The sequence below is a fragment of the Mixophyes fleayi genome, chromosome 1, assembly GCF_038048845.1.
Source record: "Mixophyes fleayi isolate aMixFle1 chromosome 1, aMixFle1.hap1, whole genome shotgun sequence".
In the NCBI taxonomy this organism is placed as follows: domain Eukaryota; kingdom Metazoa; phylum Chordata; class Amphibia; order Anura; family Limnodynastidae; genus Mixophyes; species Mixophyes fleayi.
Genome location: NC_134402.1, coordinates 19,236,948 through 19,255,259, shown reverse-complemented (window position 1 = coordinate 19,255,259; position 18,312 = coordinate 19,236,948). Strand labels below are relative to the sequence as shown.

At 42.7% G+C, this 18,312-nt stretch overlaps 1 protein-coding gene across 1 annotated transcript in view; it reads right to left on the bottom strand.

Moving 5' to 3' along the window:
- Window positions 1–6,939: 6,939 nt before the first annotated feature.
- The window catches only part of SMOX (spermine oxidase), a 29,856-nt gene continuing 18,483 nt past the window's right edge, over window positions 6,940–18,312 (bottom strand). The window contains exons 4-7 of the mRNA XM_075191736.1: window positions 16,033–16,206; window positions 13,774–14,470; window positions 8,844–9,004; window positions 6,940–8,250 (exon numbers count right to left, since the gene is read on the bottom strand). Coding sequence (XP_075047837.1) covers window positions 8,113–8,250; window positions 8,844–9,004; window positions 13,774–14,470; window positions 16,033–16,206 — 1,170 coding nt within the window. The 3' untranslated portion in view covers window positions 6,940–8,112. The remainder of the gene's footprint in view (window positions 8,251–8,843; window positions 9,005–13,773; window positions 14,471–16,032; window positions 16,207–18,312) is intronic.

The following is an 18,312-nucleotide window of genomic DNA, read 5'->3' as shown; positions in this document are numbered from 1 at the left end:
CGCAGGATTTGTAGAGAGGGGTTTCGATGCCACACCGCCAGTGGGTGATGCCCCAGTGCCCGGCCGTGGAGCAAAGTACCGGTACCCAGAGATGTGTTCTATACACGACCATTCTCGACCTGCTGGCAGCAGTGTTTTAAACACGGACGGTCGGAAAGACAGCGCAGTGTCTATCAAAACGCTATCCAGAAACAGTGATGGCTACAGGGCATAAAACAAAAAGCAGTATTGTCTGTACTGTTAGAAGCCCCTCTCAAAAATTGACCAGCATATGGAGCATGCTCACCGCCGCAACGAGACTGAAGTGGCCTGGGCCATGAAATTCCCCAAGCACTCGAAAGAAAGTGCATGCAATTGGCACATCTTCACGATAGAGGCCAACTTTGTGCATAGCGCCACGACGATAGCGACAGGCCGTGGCATTCTGGTCCCGTACAAACTTTCAGACAAACAGATGGATGGAAAAGGCTTCATGCACTGTGGACCCGGTCAAGGCTTGTTTACAAGAAAGTACCTGTGGCGATACATGAAGAGATGTAAGTCCAGTCTCTGTGCGCCTTTGCTCAGCCTGTTCCAACTGAAATCAGTGGTGGCTTTTGGAAGCTCTTGAGTGACTTGACCCCAGATTAAATCTAACTCACAGTCAAAAATGACCGATGCATCATACAGATGAGGCATCTCTTCAATCACGTCTTTTCTGATGTTGACAAGCACAAGTATATCCATCAGAAGCTTGGAGAAATGGGCAGGCTATTGCTACAGGTCATTAGAGCTACCCATTTGGAGAGGATGGAAGATTTTACCATCCCATTCACCTTTCTGCTCGTAGTAGATGCTGTGAGGCGACTATGACGGAGACAGGTACATTTAAGACACCCTCGCTGGCACTGAAGGTTGGGCACAGCTTGCAAGAAATAGTGAGCATGGTGGAGTGCAGAGCCATGATGGAAGCTGCGTTGCTGCAGTTGAAAAATGCACGCAAAATCAGGAAGATTGAACAAATCTTGCTGCCTTGAAGACTCTTAAGGAGTCCAAGTGGAACATGCCTCACTCTTACCGTTCACAGAAGATGTGAAAAAGGAAGGTGCACATGTGTCTCGATGAGAAGCAGTTTATCCACCACGCCTACGATTAACAACTGGGCACTGCTTACAAAATATACACTGGCCCAGGTGATCAATTGAAGAAGGGAAGGGGAAGTTTCTAAGGTTTGCCGACTACCTTCTCCTCAAGAGATAATTCGAATCTCCACGAAGATGTGGTCCTAGCGATTTTCAAGGTTGAGCAAAAGCTCTGCCGTTACATCACGCCAATTGAAATCCGGGGAAACAGAGAGAAATGTCCCCAGCCTGCTGACACTGGCCATTCAAGACACAAAGGAAGTTTTCGAAAAGAAGTGTGAAGAATGTAGGAGTGGCTACCCAAAATATTTACAGGTTTGCCAGACAAGCACCCTTGTCACACTTCAGAGGCTGTGATTGCAGACGCCTGTTTGGGACCAAACATCCCCACACGCTGTCCTCCACGAAGCTTTAAAAAAAAGAGTGTTAAAAAGAATGTTCCCATTCTTCCAAAAGATCCTCAACCGAAATACAAAATTGGATCAGTTGGCGGACTTCCTTGGGCACAAGATTAGGGTGGACCGCAGTATTACCACCTCCCAGAAGGTACCCTCCAACTTCCCAAGATCAGCAAACTTTTAATGGCTCGAGAGTGGCAGACTGGCAGAGTTCAAAAGCAAGAATTTGGACTAGATGAACATTGATCCAGATGGTAAATTGGAAATCTTGTGTCGAATGTATGCTTTTGACTTACCTCGGTCATTTACATATCGGTTTCTTTTTTGAACCAGTCCAGCTACAGAGTGACAGGTCGGATGATGGGCAATCCCATGTGACAGAAGGACAAGTGGTCAAGCGTAAATGCGACATTTCCACATCAGAGGAGAAGTGGCGTAGGGAACATGGGCCCAATGCCAAGCCAAAGTTTCCACAGGTCTGTTTTACATACAGTTTTGTTAGGCAAAAGTACTGTGATTTCTCTCCATTTCACAGAGTCGTAACGGATTGCTGCTTCCTTTCAGATTGTAAAGAAGTGCGGACAAAAACCTGGGACAGAGATGAGATCCAAGCTGTGGAGAAGCACGTGACCAAGTTTATCCAAACATCCCAGGTGCCCGGCAAGCGTGACTGTGTCACATGCCTCATGGCTGATCCATAAGCACCGAAAGATCGGAACTGGTCGGGGGTGAACAGCATAACAGCTTTAAAGAGGGATCAAACTTGTGGTTGACCAGGGCTGTAACCTCCATGCATGCGGGCGTATGGATGTCCTCAAAAATTTTCCCACCATGCAGTCCACGTCAGTACTTTGAGCAAAGTCAGAATGTAAATCTCAAGGGGTAACTCTGGTGACAAACAGCTCCTACACATAACCATATGAGTGTTCTGTTGACAGGGCATTAGGTAATGGGGCTCCCTATGCCATATGTTCCAGACATTGGTCCACATGATGCAATAAAAACATGTGTGTGTAATTATACACACACACATTAAAACCACCTGCTTAATATTGTGGAGGTCCTCCTCTTGTCGCCAAAACAGCTCTGACCCATGGAGGCATGGACTCCACCAGACCTCTGAAGGTGTACTGTGGTATCTGGCACGAAGATATTAGCAGCAGATCCAGTAAGATGCAAGTTGGGGCCTCCATAGCTCGGACTTGTTTTTCCAGATGCTCAATCGGATTGAGATCTGGGGAATTTGGAGGCCAAGTCAACACCTTGAACTCTTTGTCATGTTCCTCAAACCATTCCTGAATAATTTTTGCAGGGTGGCATTAACTGGCTGAAAGAGACCACTGCCATCAGGGAATACCATTGTCAGAAAAGGGTGTACTTGGTCTGCAATGTTTAGGTAGATGGTACGTGTCAATGTAAAATTCACATGAATGCCAGGACCCAGTAGAATATTGCCCAGAGCAGCACATTGGCTCCGCCAGCTTGCCTTTTACCCCCAACGCACATCCTGGTGCTCTTCCACAAGTAAATGATACACAAACACCCGGCCATCCACATGATTTAAAAGAAAAGGCGATTCATCAGACCAGGCCACCTTCTTCCATTGCTCCATGGTCCAGTACTGGCGCCAACATGCCCATTGTAGGCGCTTTCACAGGTGGACAGGGGTCAGCATGGGCGTGTGTTCTGAAATCTTTCTATCATAGCCAGCACGACCTTTCCAGTAATTTGTGCTACAGCAGCTCTACTGTGGGATTGGACCAGACGATCTAGCCTTCATTCCCCACAAGCAGCAGTGAGCCTTGGGCATCCATGATCCCATCAGCAGTTTACTGGTTGACCTTCCTTGGACCACTTTTGGTAGGCACTAACCCCTGCATACCAGCAACACCCCAAAAGACCTGACGTTTTGGAGATGCTCTGTCACAGCCATATAGCAGTCACAATTTGACCCTTATAAAAGTCTCTCAGATCCTTACGCTTGCCCGTTTTTCCTGCTTCCATCATATCAACTTCAAGAACAGACTTTTCATTTGCTGTCTAATATATCCCACCCCTTGACAGGTGCCATTGTAACAATATAATCAATATTATTCCCTTCCCTTGTCCGTGGTTTTAACGTTGTGGCTGATCAGTGTATTGAGGGCTCCAGAGCAATGTATAAATGTGCTTGAGCATTAAAACTCTCTAAAGTGTATCATATCTATACAGTATGCGTTTGTGAAGTAATACTCCATATCTGGACAGTTGCAATTTAAGCTGTGGACCATGGAGTTTAATTCCTTTTTCCACCCGACAACCAAATTGAACACACATTCGGAGTGCTGTGTAACACTAGAGCAGGGGTAGGCAACCTGCGGCTCTCCAGGTGTTGTGAAACTACAAATCCCAGCATGCTTTGCCACCTATCTGCTGGTTATCTACTGGCAAAGCATGCTGGGACTTGTAGTTTCACAACACCTGGAGAGCCGCAGGTTGCCTACCCCTGCACTAGAGGGTAAATTTATTAAAACCTTCTAAAAAGTTAAAGCAGAGGTGTTGCCCATAGCAAGTAAATTCTAGCTATCTAGTGCATTCTATCACAATAGCTAGAATCTGATTGGTTAATAAGACCAATGACTCCATTTTTTCCTGTTTAGAAGGGTTGATAAATCTACCACCAGATTTTTATTTTATTTTTTTTAAAAAAAAAAATTCTAACCAAAAAATTGTTTTGCCACTTACTCCCATTTTACCCACTTAAGGAACTCCCAATAAAAAAATGTAATTACACTCTGGGAAGAAGTTGAATATTGAAGTCAATCAACTAATCGCCACTGGCACTGAAACCACCATTTTCTGAGCCCCACAGGCTAATTGGAGGGAATTGGGATCAGATAAAATTCAATTGGACTGGTATTACGGAAAACAAAATTAATCTTCAGTGTACACTCACCCCATATATTTACAATTTTATTTTTTTTTAAATATATTTTGCATGGTGGTTCCTCCTTGCCAGACCTGGCAGGGTCTAGAAAACTGTGGCATCTGCTTCTTATAAGGACTTATGTCCCGCATGAGAATTTAACAGCAGATGTCTGAGAAGGGCAAGTGGAAACGCCATTACCGAGTGAAGCTCTTTAACTTTCTAATTGTATTAAGTTGGGCTGAATTACTTTGTCGATCTGCGTTACTGCACAGGGGGAACATAGAAAGGATTGGTATAAAATCACAATGCCGTTATCAAGTTCTGCATTTTATTGTTTAATCTGCTTTCAACAGACAACACAGTAAAATAAAAACGGTTCACATTTACCATCGTCCTAGACAACCAGCTATACTAATAACGCATCAGCATATATTCATATCCCCCATGCTTTAAACGTGCATTGACAAAAAACAAACAAACTGCTCATTATTGCCCTTTTGTGAACAAAACCGAATGTTCTTGAGCATTCAGCCTATCAAATCATTAGTAAAGTTGTGACATCATCGAGATCTAGATAGGACTACAAATCGTCTGCCTCTATCGTGTACCCAATTTATGCACAGACGAAAGTCGTTACTTGTAACACAGAAGAGAGAATATTCTTTCAGATTTTCCATTTACACCAACTATTCGGTGCATGGGTGAAATTTGCATGTCCACCACCATACGTCCCCTGAAAATAGATTCTGCTCTTGGGTATGGTTAGCACACTACAAGTTTGGATAGGGAAACACGATCTCTACAAAACCTATTTAAAAACTGCATAGGGTAAAGTCTCATCTGAATTTTAGGCCAAGGGTTATATTTACCAAACCTTCGGAAAAAAGATAAAGTGGGAATTGGTGCTCATAGTAATCAAATGATACTGATCATCTATCTAGTACATTCTACAAAATTGCCAGAATCTGATTGGTTGCTATGAGCAACGCCTCCACTTTTTCTTTTTAGAATGTTTGATAGAAACTGGTAAATGCTGACCAAGCAGCGAGATTACTTACCAAAAAATATAAAAGTGTAGCCAATACACATTGCAAACAATTATCTTGTACAGAAACAAATGCCTGATTGTACTTTATATACTACCTATAACACCACCTATAGTATTAGATTTACCCCTAACAAAGGATTTTAAAATTTTACACCTTGGCGAGGCAGTGTTGAGCTGCAGGGGGTGGGGGGTTAAAATGTACAGAGGGTGGCACATCAATGCTAAATTAGTGCAAAAAATTGAGCAGTCTAGTTTTTTTGCGCTAGTACTCTCCCTGCATGCAAAAAAAATAAAATATATATATTTGGCCACTACCCCCCACCCCCCCCCCCATCGTAACATGGCTTGTCCAGACGCAGGTGCACACACTTAGCTGGATTTACCCCTAAAACAAAAAAATGGAGGCACAACGTACGAGAGCGTCACATTTTTCCACTTAAATCTAGACAAATAGGCAAAATCCCAAACACAGTCTGTACTTATTTCATACCATACAACACGCCCTTCCCCATGCAGCAGACATTTAGCGTTTCGGGGGTAGGAGTGTTTAGAGTCCTGGCAAAAAAAAAAATCCAGTTATTTCATTAACTAATGGCCTCTCTTCTTCTCTGTGATCCACCCCCCCCCCCACCCCCACATGACAAGTCACATGACCTGCTAAAATTTAATTTAATGCAAAGTGAGAATTGTTTGTCTGTAGTAACTACTCAGCAAGAAACAGTACAGGTAGCACAGTTGCATTAAGAACAACCTAGAGAAAATCAGTTACTGTGCAGAGTACCCAGAAAAGAGGCAAACATGGGGCCTAAATCAGAGGTAATACAAGCAAATTATCACTGTTTAGAGACAGGTTAACTATCTCCTTTAATATTAAGGGGGGCATGAGACCAGCACACTTACTGAATGACCTGCAGCACAACACCGCCAGCACAATACAACTTTTGAATAAAAAAAAAACCCCAACACAAAATAGATAAATGAAATCCCTGAGTGTGAGGACTTTTTACCGTGCGTTTGTGAGGCCACTTTAGTAACTAGTCAGAAGCCAGCTCGACCCAATTAAATCAGGGATAGAACCTTGGCTAACCCCATTACCCAATACAAAAAACCAAAAAACAGAAGACTTGGAACTCTATGGATTCCTAGAACAGTGTAAGAGGTCGCTTACAGAAGTACAATCCTGCACCCTCCCGTCAAGTCTTATGCCTACTTTTGCAACAGTTTTTAAAAGTTGGGTGCACAGATATTTGGGGCACGATGACAGCCTCTGAGGTCCCAGATGTTTGGGGGAATCTCAGCTTTCCTTTCTAAGTGAGAATTAGACTTGTGAGTACGACTAGTTTTTGCACTTAACGGATGACAGGGATTTCATTTTGCGGGGTGGTATTATTTTAATGAGCTGGTTGGGGGTGAAGATTTTAAAGGAAGTTTTCCCTCACTCTTCTGATTAATTGGAGACAAACGTGGATAAATTGAGCAGTTTATTTTGGGAGAAAAATTAGATGCATTTAAATAAATGAAAGGTTTGTGGTCGTCTCTTAAACCATTTTCCCATATTCCAAATGTTTAAGCCAGGCCTGTCCAACCTGCGGCCCTCCAGGTGTTGTGAAACTACAAGTCCCAGCATGCCCCGTCATGTTATCAACTGGTTGTCTACTGGCAAAGCATGTTGGGGCTTGTAGTTTCACAACACGTGGAGGGCCACAGGTTGGACAGGCCTGGTTTAAGCCAATGGTTCACCATTTACCAATTTCCCAGCATGCACAACCTCCGTACAGGCTTCAAACAAAATTAGAACTTTTAACAAAGTACCCTATGTAGAAGGTCAAGAAATATTTGGGACTGGACGAAGAGGTCCTCAAAAAAGTCACATTTCTGTACCCCTCCTTGAAAACAAACGAGCCAGAAGCCTCAGTAACTGGTGGCAGAGTCTACCGCAATCTTTCATTCTATGCCAGATTTATCAAACAGGAAATCCATTTAGAAACATATGCCCATTGTACTTAAAGGTCCCTCGCCCCCCCACCACGCTAATCCTGTGCTTACAAACATTCTGTAATACAGAAGCTCTCGCCTCTCCGCTCCAAGCAGCCTACAGAAGACATCTACAGACAATGAACATTCACAGCTACTCAGAGGTGGCTGTAAAATATATTTTTTTTAGCTTGCAAGAGGAACAAAAAAAAAATGTTTTGTTTAAAAAAAAAATCTGAAATGCACGACTTGTTGCGTCAAAAGGCAGACAATCTTCTGACCTGATATTCTTTTATTGAATCGTTTTGTCGTATTTATTATTATTATTATTATAGAAGGCACTTACAATACAGAAAAAAAAAAAATTAATTCAAAAAAAGGCACCAAGTGTGCAAAATGTAAAAGGACACAAAAAAAAACATTAGGACAGAGAGCACCCCCTTTCCCGATTAATAATAATAATACAGTACATGAAATCGCTACAGACTTCTCGTTTTTTTAAAACCATTAGGATTTTCTTAAAAAGATAAAAATTCTTCTAACTTTCAACATTAAAAAAAAAAAAAAAAAAAGTGAAGAACTGGAGGGGGTATTGGTTAGAAGACAGGACGCACATCAAGGGGGGGTAGTCACAAGTCAGTGGTTCTTGTAGCATGGCATCGTTTAGTTGTTGCATTGCAAGAGGTCTTGGTACATATCGGCTATGTGAGCGGCTTCCCTCTGGCCGGACAGCAGAGCACCGTGGGTGGTAGAGTAATACTTCCTGTGCGTGGCCTCTCCAGAAAACATCACCTGCATGGGCTGAAAGAGAAGACTATGGTAAGAACCGCAGACAAGGTAATGGAGCCATTTACCCAGAATAGGTTGAAGCATCAGATAAAACGAATACTTCGTTCACACTGTCGCCCGGCAATATCCTGGTTATATGATCCCGGGATATTGCCGGATGACAGAGCCCCCACACCGGCAAATTCCAAGGTCAACTGGGCGCACACTGAACCCGGGTCTGCCTGGCAACATCACAAAAGGAGCTTTGATTAGCTCCTCTTGTGAGATTAATTTTTTTTACCATTCAATAGTTTTCGGTGAGACCAGGGTTGAAAAAGCCGGGTCTCACCATTCAGATTGGCATCTACCTGGGTCGAACCAGGGAATAACCCTTCAAAAAGAACCAGGTTCAATTTTCAAATCGTCCGACCAGAGTAGATGCAGGAGACCACGTTCACACTCAGCCTCGCCCCGGCAAGTACCCAGGTTTTTAAAGCAGTGTGAGTGGGGTAGAATTTTGTTTTATAAAAAATAAATAAATATATATATAAAAATCCACAAATATGAGCATCACATACACAATGCTACTTCCACAAACACTTGCTAGACTAGCCACAGATACATACGGCAGTTTTGGAGCTCTCCGTGTAAGGCAGTGGCTTCACCAGCTTCTCTACGTCCGCTCCACTGGAGCCAACTTGAGTGTAGGAATAGGATCCGAGGAAGTGCGGGTTACTGCCCCAGAACGACCTCATGATACGACGAGGTTTTGGAATGTTCGGATTCCCTAAAATAAAAAAAAATAAAAAAAATAATGATTGTACAAAGAGTGCAAATTCGATCATTTTGTACATTAATTCAAAAGTAACTTTTTCCAAACTTTTTCCTTGCTCCATTTAACAAAATCACCACAAGTTGGAAGCCTGAACTGTGTTTTAGAATAGAGTTTCATGCATCAGTTTGACAGGGGCCTCACGTCACTTCTCTATTACAGTGTGCTGTTGGGGAGACCCTGCTCCTTCTATAGTCTGCTCCCTTCTGCCATACCAGGCATCACATGACACTGCCTGTGTCTGTACCAACAATTACCGGTGGTCACTGCCTCCTACATGACCAGCATACTAATCTCCTGCTACTGTAGTAGATGATCTCATTGGCTACAAGTTACAGCTATCCCCGCCCACTTCAAAACTTTTTTGGAATTCTTGAATTCAATAAGGTCTCAGACTACAGCTAAAAAAAAACAAAAAAACCCCAAAAAGCTTTAAATATCAAACCGATCCAAAATTTTCAAATGTCCACGATTTGGCCACGAACAACTATTTAGTATTTTGTACCTCCATACTGCGAACACTAAAATGTTTTCATTTCAGTGTGAATATGTTAAACGGTCTCGAATTTTTAATTTTTATAATCTACTTACAATTCGAGAAACTGATAAATATTTTTATGGATTCCACAAACTGTTAGACATATCATCTCTTAAAACGAACTAAAATATCTGTGAGGAGTTTGTATGTTCTCCCCGTGTTTGCGTGGGTTTCCTCCGGGTGCTCCGGTTTCCTCCCACACTCCAAAAACATACTGGTAGGTTAATTGGCTGATAAATTGATGTGTGTGTGCGTGTATGTATTTAGACTAAGCCACAATGGGGCAGGGACTGATGTGAAGGAGTTCTCTGTACAGCGCTTCGGAATCAGTGGCGCTATATAAATAAATGGCGATGATGATGAAAATGTTTTGTATTTTAATAAGCGTTTAATATAAATTATATATATATATATATATATACACATATACACATATACACACACACAACAAAAATACACAACATGCAGTCATAATATGGCCTTGATCATTTGGAACAAATGAGTCTAAGGGCTAGATTTACTAAGCTGCAGGTTTGAAAAGGTGGGGATGTTGCCTATAGCAACCAATCAGATTCTAGCTGTCATTTAGTAGAAGGTACTAAATAAATGAAAGGTTGCTATAGGCAACATCTCCACTTTTCCAAACCCGCAGTTTAGTAAATATACCCTTAAAAGATTTATAAGTTTTGCGCTACACCAGTTATTTCCTACTACTAAAACTCCCCAAAGAATACAGGTTACACCATTTCTATCTTCAGTTAGGGTTTTGATAAATATACGTCTTTTTCTGCTCAGTAAATAAAGCGGATTTGTTATATAGCCCATTCATGAATATATATGGGATATTAATAAGATAAACCCACAGTACAGTTATTTTAATCAGGCCATTTCTGACCTTCAAATGAACACAAGCCGGAAACCTAAAGCTTGTAAACATTTCTAGTGGAGACATATTGTATTACATAGGGAACCGGTCACTGGTCTGTGTGCCAAGTCCTGAATAGCCTTCTACAGGGTCTGTCTATAGATTTATTGTTTATTTACAAGAAGACACAAAATTCTGCAACGCTTCCACCAAGTCACAAGAATAAGCAGTTTTAGCGACATCATATATTAAAAATTAAAGTCTCAAGTCATTAACTTTGTGAAACGAACAGCTAACGTTAGCTGGGCAAGAGGTGCCAACGTGGCACTTTATGTCGGTGATCAGAATATATTACAGAGCTCAGGAATACATCCGTTTGATAATTATTAATGTTCGGCAGCGCCTTTGCTTGTTATTTAACTAGATGCAATGAATTATTAAACGTTTCAGCCCTTGGATGGTTTCTCCCATAGTTAAAAGCACTTCACATCCAGACAACTGCTTACAGGAAGGTAATCGCCTCAAAGCACATCAAGACCTTCGTAGCAAAGTACAGTAATTAAATTATCCCGCAGGACAGCTGGAAAGTGCAGGAAAAGCACCGTCAGATTCAGAGATTATGATCAAAATGCTGAGTCACGAATTACAGCAGAAGTGTTAGACTGTCTAGAGACGGAGATCTGCGTTACCAGCTAGGAAAATATTTTGCTATTTTGCCACCTACTCATAGCCAGGGGGCCGCTACATGCAGACGCATGTCCTGGAGCTTAACTTTAAATGACAGGAGGGGGCAGTATAAGGCTGGGTACCACGACAGTGTTTTCAGACGATTATCGGGCCAAACGATAAACGACTTTTTGGCCCAATATGGCATTATTGCAGTATTGGCTAACCTGTGACACTCCAGGTGTTGTGAAACTACAAGTCCCAGCATACCCTTCCAGCAATAAGCTGCTATATATTGGCAAAGCATGCTGGGACTTGTAGTTTCACAACACCTGGAGTGTCACAGGTTAGCCAACACTGCATTAGTGTGCACACTGCAACAATGAACGATTATCGTTCCAAAGCACAGCGTATCGTATTTGATTTTTAAAACTGAACTAAAAACCTCTTTCAACTATGGAACAAAGTCGTTCCCGTCCTGCAGTGTGTATGCACTCAGGACCGGCAGTGTCCATAGATCTCTATGGAGTGTGCAGAGTCACCATGTTTTCAGCCGATGGTTATGACAGATGAAGAGCACAGATCTGAAGGTAAATCGTGTAAAATGTGCTTCGTGTTTACACGTTAAGCGGTAAAATAATAGCGATAAAATAATTAGATGTCGCATTGGGAGAAATATTCTGTAGTGTGTACCCAGCCTAAGTAAGAGGACCAATCACAAGGATCCTTCTTCCCCAGGTTTTCAGATGGGGCTGCAAGAAAAACAGAGGAGCCGACCAGAGCTTGGACTAGGGGAAGTGGGCACATTCGGAAGATATTTTCCTAGGTGGTAGCGCGGTTTCAAGTACCTTATCTATTCTGGAGCAGATAGGGCTGAACCAACCATTGCGTCTCCTGTGGAGATGCTCAAAACAGCCTCTTATGCCACAAGCTACCATTTGTACTAGTGCAATGTACGCTTTCCAATACTAATAATGTCACAGTTCTTAGACCTACCAACATTTTGTTTCTCCCAAATTCTGCCTGCCAAGACAGACTCCTCATTATAGGCCCTGGGAGCAGTCAACATTTTTGTCAAACCATAAGTTCTTCGTACTCGTTGGAGCAAAACCGCTGCAGAGCCAAAAGGCCGCATTAGTTGGCGCTTGCGTGTATATTGCGCTACATGGAAAGTGTTCTATGAAGAATAACCCTCTAAATGACTTTGGAATCTTTCATCCTGGCTAGAGATCTTTATCGTCTTTGTTTCAAAACCACTAATCCAAATCAAACATACAAAACGGGAGATGCAATTCGCCACAGTAACATTTACACAAAGCAGTATTGTAATAAGTATTTCTTTTTATATAATGTCTGAGCTTAAACTCCAGGCAACCAGCGACTGTGTAAATGATTATTTCAACAACAGCGACATTTACAAAAGCGCCGTAGAAGACACTTTGTATTGGGGCCAGCAGCAGCTTGCAAGAAAGGATTGACAGCGAGATGCTCTCAAAGTAAATTACCGTGATGCAGAGTCAACTTGGCTTTATCTGATGGCCAAAAAGATACAGTAAATAACTTTACTATGAGCGTGGGATTTCAGGTGACCTGTATCATGTAAGTAGGCTACAGACCATGGAGCAGGGAGGTTTGGTGGGATAGTACCTTTAAAACAAGGATCTATACACCCTTGCTGTAGTTGCTATATTCCCAGTTTCTATCTCTGTTAACAACATAACCATAAATCCCACCCCACAAGCTCGCTGCCTAGGTGTAATCCTTGACTCACACCTATCCTTTGTTCCCCACATTGACTCTATATCTAAATCATGTTATGTACATCTAAAAAACATTTCCAGAATACGCACATATCTCACACAATACACTGCAAAAACCTTAATTCATGCAATTATCATCTCCCGCATTGACTATTGCAATTCCCTCCTTACTGGTCTTCCCCAAAACAGACTCAAACCCCTACAATCTATTTTGCATGCTGTGGCAAGATTGATTTTCCTTGCAAATAGTTATTCCTCTACTGAATCACTCTGTATGTCTACACTGGCTGCCTGTCTTCTACCGAATCAAATATAAAATACTTTTACTAACCTACAAGGCCATCAACAAAGCTGCACCAACATACATCTCCTCTCTTGTCTCAAAATATCTCCCAACTCGGCAACTCCATTCTGCACAAGATCTGCGTCTCTCATCCACACTCATTACATCCTCCTATTCCCGGTTACAGGACTTTTTTATTCGGGCTGCACCCACCCTATGGAATTCTCTCCCTCGCACAATAAGACTCTCCTCTGGTCTACAAACTTTCAAGCGTTCTCTGAAAACCCACCTCTTCAGACAAGCTTATAATATTCCTCAACCATTCTTAACCTCACTAAATTACCCTATTACCACCCGTTACACAATTTCACACAAGACAACTTCCCCCTGACCAACATGTAGACTTAACCTCATGTATCAAACTCCCACTGTCCCATAGATTGTAAGCTTGCGAGCAGGGCCTTCTCACCTCTGTCTGTATTACCCAGTTTGTTTTTTAGTTTGTCCCCAATTGTAAAGCGCTACGGAATATGTTGGCGCTATATAAATAAATGATGATGATTATGAAAAGCTATGACCAAGTACAAGAGTCAGAGCGTGCAATATACTGACCTGTAAACTTCCGCAACAGCTCAGTGCAGGTTTCGGCAACAGTCTCATTGTCGCACTTTTCCATTATCAGGGCCTCGTCGCCGCAGATCCAACCACTGAGGACGTAGCCGTACCTCTCCGGAGGGTACAGCACATCAAAGCTGCAGATCTTCTTGTACCACATCTCCTCCGGATAGGTCAAACTCTCGCTCTCCGCATCGTCTTCCCAAACGAACTGGATGCTGTTGCATTCAGGACTCCAGAAAGGAACTTCAAATTCCAGAAAGATCTTGTCAGTGGTGCTAATCCCTAGTTTCTCGATGGCCATGGCTTTGTCTTCTGGCAGGCGGGGGTGGAATAAGCTCTCGTGGCACTTCTTCAGGACGCCCAGCGAAACCGTTACAATGACGTGATCAGCTGGGATGAACTCGTAGTCTTCACACTCCACAAAGACGGGATAGCCCTTGTCCTCCAGCTGGTCATTGTTGTGGTCGGCCACCCGCTCAACCTGCTTACGTATGGACCTGTTCCAGTGGATGCACTTGACCGGCTTGCGCAGCTGTACGACGGACGGCGGGATGGAGGAGGAGAGCAGGTCCACAATCTTCATGAATCCGCAAGGAATTACGTGATGGGCTCCGGGGATTTCTGTCCATTCCCCAAACTCGCTGAGCGACACTTCGTCCATACTATGTGAACTGCTCTCGCAGCTTTCCACCTGGCAGGAGACAGCCACAACCAAGACATAATTACAACAGGCAAGACAACCTTCACAACACAATTATCTTGGTATCATTTAATTAGTTTAAAAAGAAACAGAAATGTCATATTTCCTCCCAAAAGGGGATTTTGTAAGGCACAGTAGCAGTCCTGTAACCGGGAATGGGAGGATGTAATGAGTGTGGATGAGAGATGCAGATCTTGTGTAGAATGGAGTTGCCGAGTTGGGAGATATTTTGAGACAAGAGAGGAGATGTATGTTGGTGCAGATTTGTTGATAGCCTTGTAGGTTAGTAAAATTATTATATACTGGATTCTGTAGAAAACAGGCAACCAGTATAGAGACTGAGGGCTAGATTTACTAAGCTGCGGGTTTGAAAAAGTGGGGATGTTGCCTATGGCAACCAATCAGATTCTAGCTGTCATTTTGTAGAAGGTACTAAATAAATGAAAGCTAGAATCTGATTGGTTGCTATAGGCAACATCCCCACTTTTTCAAACCCGCAGCTTAGTAAATCTAGCCCTGAGAGTAATTCAACAGTGGAATAACAATTTGCAAGGAAAATCAATTTTGCCGCTGCATGCAAAATAGATAGCAGGGGTTTGAGTCTGTTTTGGGGAAGGCCAGTAAGGAGGTAATTGCAATAGTCAATGCGGGAGATGATAAGTGCATGAATTAAGGTTTTTGCAGTGTCTTGTGTGAGATATGTGCCTTGGCCTCATCTGTGTGGAGTTTGTATGTTCTCCCTCTTTTTGCATGGTTTAACTCACTCCAAAAACATACTAGTAGGTCAAATGGCTGCCATCAAATTGTCGTGTGTGTCTGTGTTAAGGAATTTAGACTAAGCTCCAAAGGGGCAGAGACAGATGTGAACGAGTTTTCTGTACAGCGCTGAGGAATTAGTGGCGCTATATAAATAGATGGTGATGATGATATATTAAGAGGAGTATCACCGAGTAGTTTCTAGCACATCCCAGGGATAACCTCCAGAAGTTGTCAGACTGCACCAGCTCAGGGGTGATTACTCCCTGCACAGTTCCAGAAAAAGTACAATAATTCAATTTTAATTGGTAGGAGGTGCACCACAGATTTTACCGAAAGAACGCCCCAATAATATCAAATATCACGAGTCAGATCAGCAAATTGTAAAAACCCGGTAAATCTTTTATCCATTTTTTGCTACGGAGAAAACTTAAAAGAGAGATAGAGAAAGATGGACAAAATTGCTGCTGGCTGTCAACAAAATTAGACAACTGTAGCTTATGGTACAAAAGGACCAATATTACCACCCTAGGTGTTACAAAGACAGGGCCATCTTACATGGTTAAAAAATTTACGTCTTACATGAAGACGGCCAAGCCAGACCAAGACATATAATTTCAGAGTGTGAAAACAAAAGTTCTTTTAACCCTACAATACGGCCCGGTCTCTGCGACAACTAGGCTGGAAATCAGAATCTTGGTACCATTGTTTATTACACGCTAAACGGTTGCCACAGAAATAGCTGCCTCCTCTAGAGAACCTATCCGGAGGTTAGGAGGACAGAGCGCTCCCTTTACCTTTAAGTATTGCTGAATCATAGCCAGCTTCAGTCTCTTCGTGGTCTCAGAATCGTAAGGATCAGCCTTGATGCGCTTCCGTACCACATCGCGGGTAAACACGCCCACGCTGTTTTGACTTTCCGCGTTGACTGGTTTTCCATTCTGAAAAAACTCCTGAGTCAAGTTATAGACCTGAAGAAAAAAAATAAAAATAAATCATCATCATCATCAGTTCCCAGAGGCTTACAATCTAAACAAACACCATACATAACACATTGTTTTATTGCAGACGCAGCGAGTTTTATCTTAAACAGCACAATGCAGAGATTGAGGAAAGTGTCCGAGGGGAAAAAGCCAAAAAAAAAAAAAACTGCATGTGAACTGAGAATTGACTGGATAGCGTTTCTGTGAACTAACATTTGTTCAACTATATACAATTTCCAATACAACCCCCCCACTCCAAAAAAAGAAGAAGAAAAAACCACAACCTTAATTTTAGCCTTTGGGCATATTCAATTAGGTTTCCGGTCAGTGGGAACCTGCGCAGTGTTGCCGGTAATACGGTATCGCAATAATGCAGATTTTCCTACGCAACCCTATGGGGTGTGCACGAAAATCCATGTGATTGCAGTACCGTGGATTAACTTCGCAGGCTGGAAACCTAATTGAATATGCCACTTTGAGTCTATGGGGCATATTCAATTATGCTCGAAACGGACCCAAAAAGGCACTCCCGTAACATCGCGGATTCCCCTTTGCCCTCCCCATAGGATTGCAAAGGAAAATCCGCGATGTAGCAGTACCGTATTAACAAAAAAATGCACATCCGTGCGTAGCTGCGATGTCTCCAGCTAATTGAGTATGCCCCTATGTGTCAAAAGGAATAGATCAACAGTGTATAAAAAACCAAGACAAAAACAAAACATAAAAAAACCCAAAAACACACAACTAGTGTATAGAGAGGAACAACGTAAGCACACCAGGGTGAGTTTACATTTCAGGATTTAGTAATTCCTTCCACAGTGAGATGGAAGACCATGCAGAGATCATTCATAGATAGTGTCTGAGTGGGAGAAGATACCAGATTATGAATTCTTATGCAGGAGAATTCTCAGGGAGGCTGGGGGAGAGGTGGAGTGGCAGGCTAGCTCCGTCTCCACCTCAGGACCCTCAGGGTCCTATCTGTTCAACAGAAAAGCAGATTTGTACAACATCCAAGCAGCAAGCGAATAACACCAGTTCCCCAGGGAGGGAGGAATGACGTTACCTCACCTGCAGTGTAAGGATTTGTACATCTGCGAGATGGGAAGGAAAAAAAAAAAAAAGCCTCCAGGCTAGACACGTTCTAACATTACATCCTTTGAAGAATGAGGACAGATGGGAGACACCAGATTAAAGTACGCCCTGAATACATAGGAAAGACGGCCTGCTCGCAGACGCTCGTTAATATTTATACGATCGGCTTAATAACCAATGAATCAATAAGGGAAGATGGGACCGTTCTGAAACCAGTTCCCAATAATTATGGATCTCTTTTCCTGTCCATGACCCCTTACTTGCACATCTCCTAGTCTTCTGTCAACAGGTCGATAAACGTGATTAAATTAATGTTGGGTGGGGGGGGAATAGAAGGGGGTAATTCATGGGAACAATGTGGATGCAGGGGGCAGGTTTTGTTAGGTGCACCAGTTTGTCCGGTATGATCCAATTTATGCCCAGGACCCTGCTCCGCTCTTTGATGACAGTCTGCAAGGACCTGATCGGACAAAAACATGGAACATCCCCTCCAAGTACCGCTGCACATCTGGAGCAGCCGAATAGTGAAAATTCAGGTTTTGGGTGTAATATCTCAAATGGTTACTTACCTGGGGTTTGACATTATCCCAGAATCCAATTTTCCACATGCCTTGTAGTGCAAGACAGACATCAGGGCTCCCACAATGCCTCACTCCGTCCGCACCGCTCTGTTCTCAGAAAGGAGTCACCTGTCCAAACAGAAAGCTCCACCAGATCACGCGGAACAACGGTGGGCACGAGCGAAGCATCGGGGACCAACAGGACAGCTTGAAAACCGCTCCGCAGGTAATTATATATATTTTTTGAGTCCTGCTTTTTGTTTTGGAGATTCCATCCAAAACGGAAGTCAGTTTTGGGAATTAAAAAACGTATGTCGATCTCCTAAAATATTGCTCATTTATGCAATATATCTCCAATGCTAGATAGGGGATTCATTTATTTCAATGGCAACAACTTTTCATTTTAAACTTATTTGCATTGTTTATGTGGGCATAGTCATGT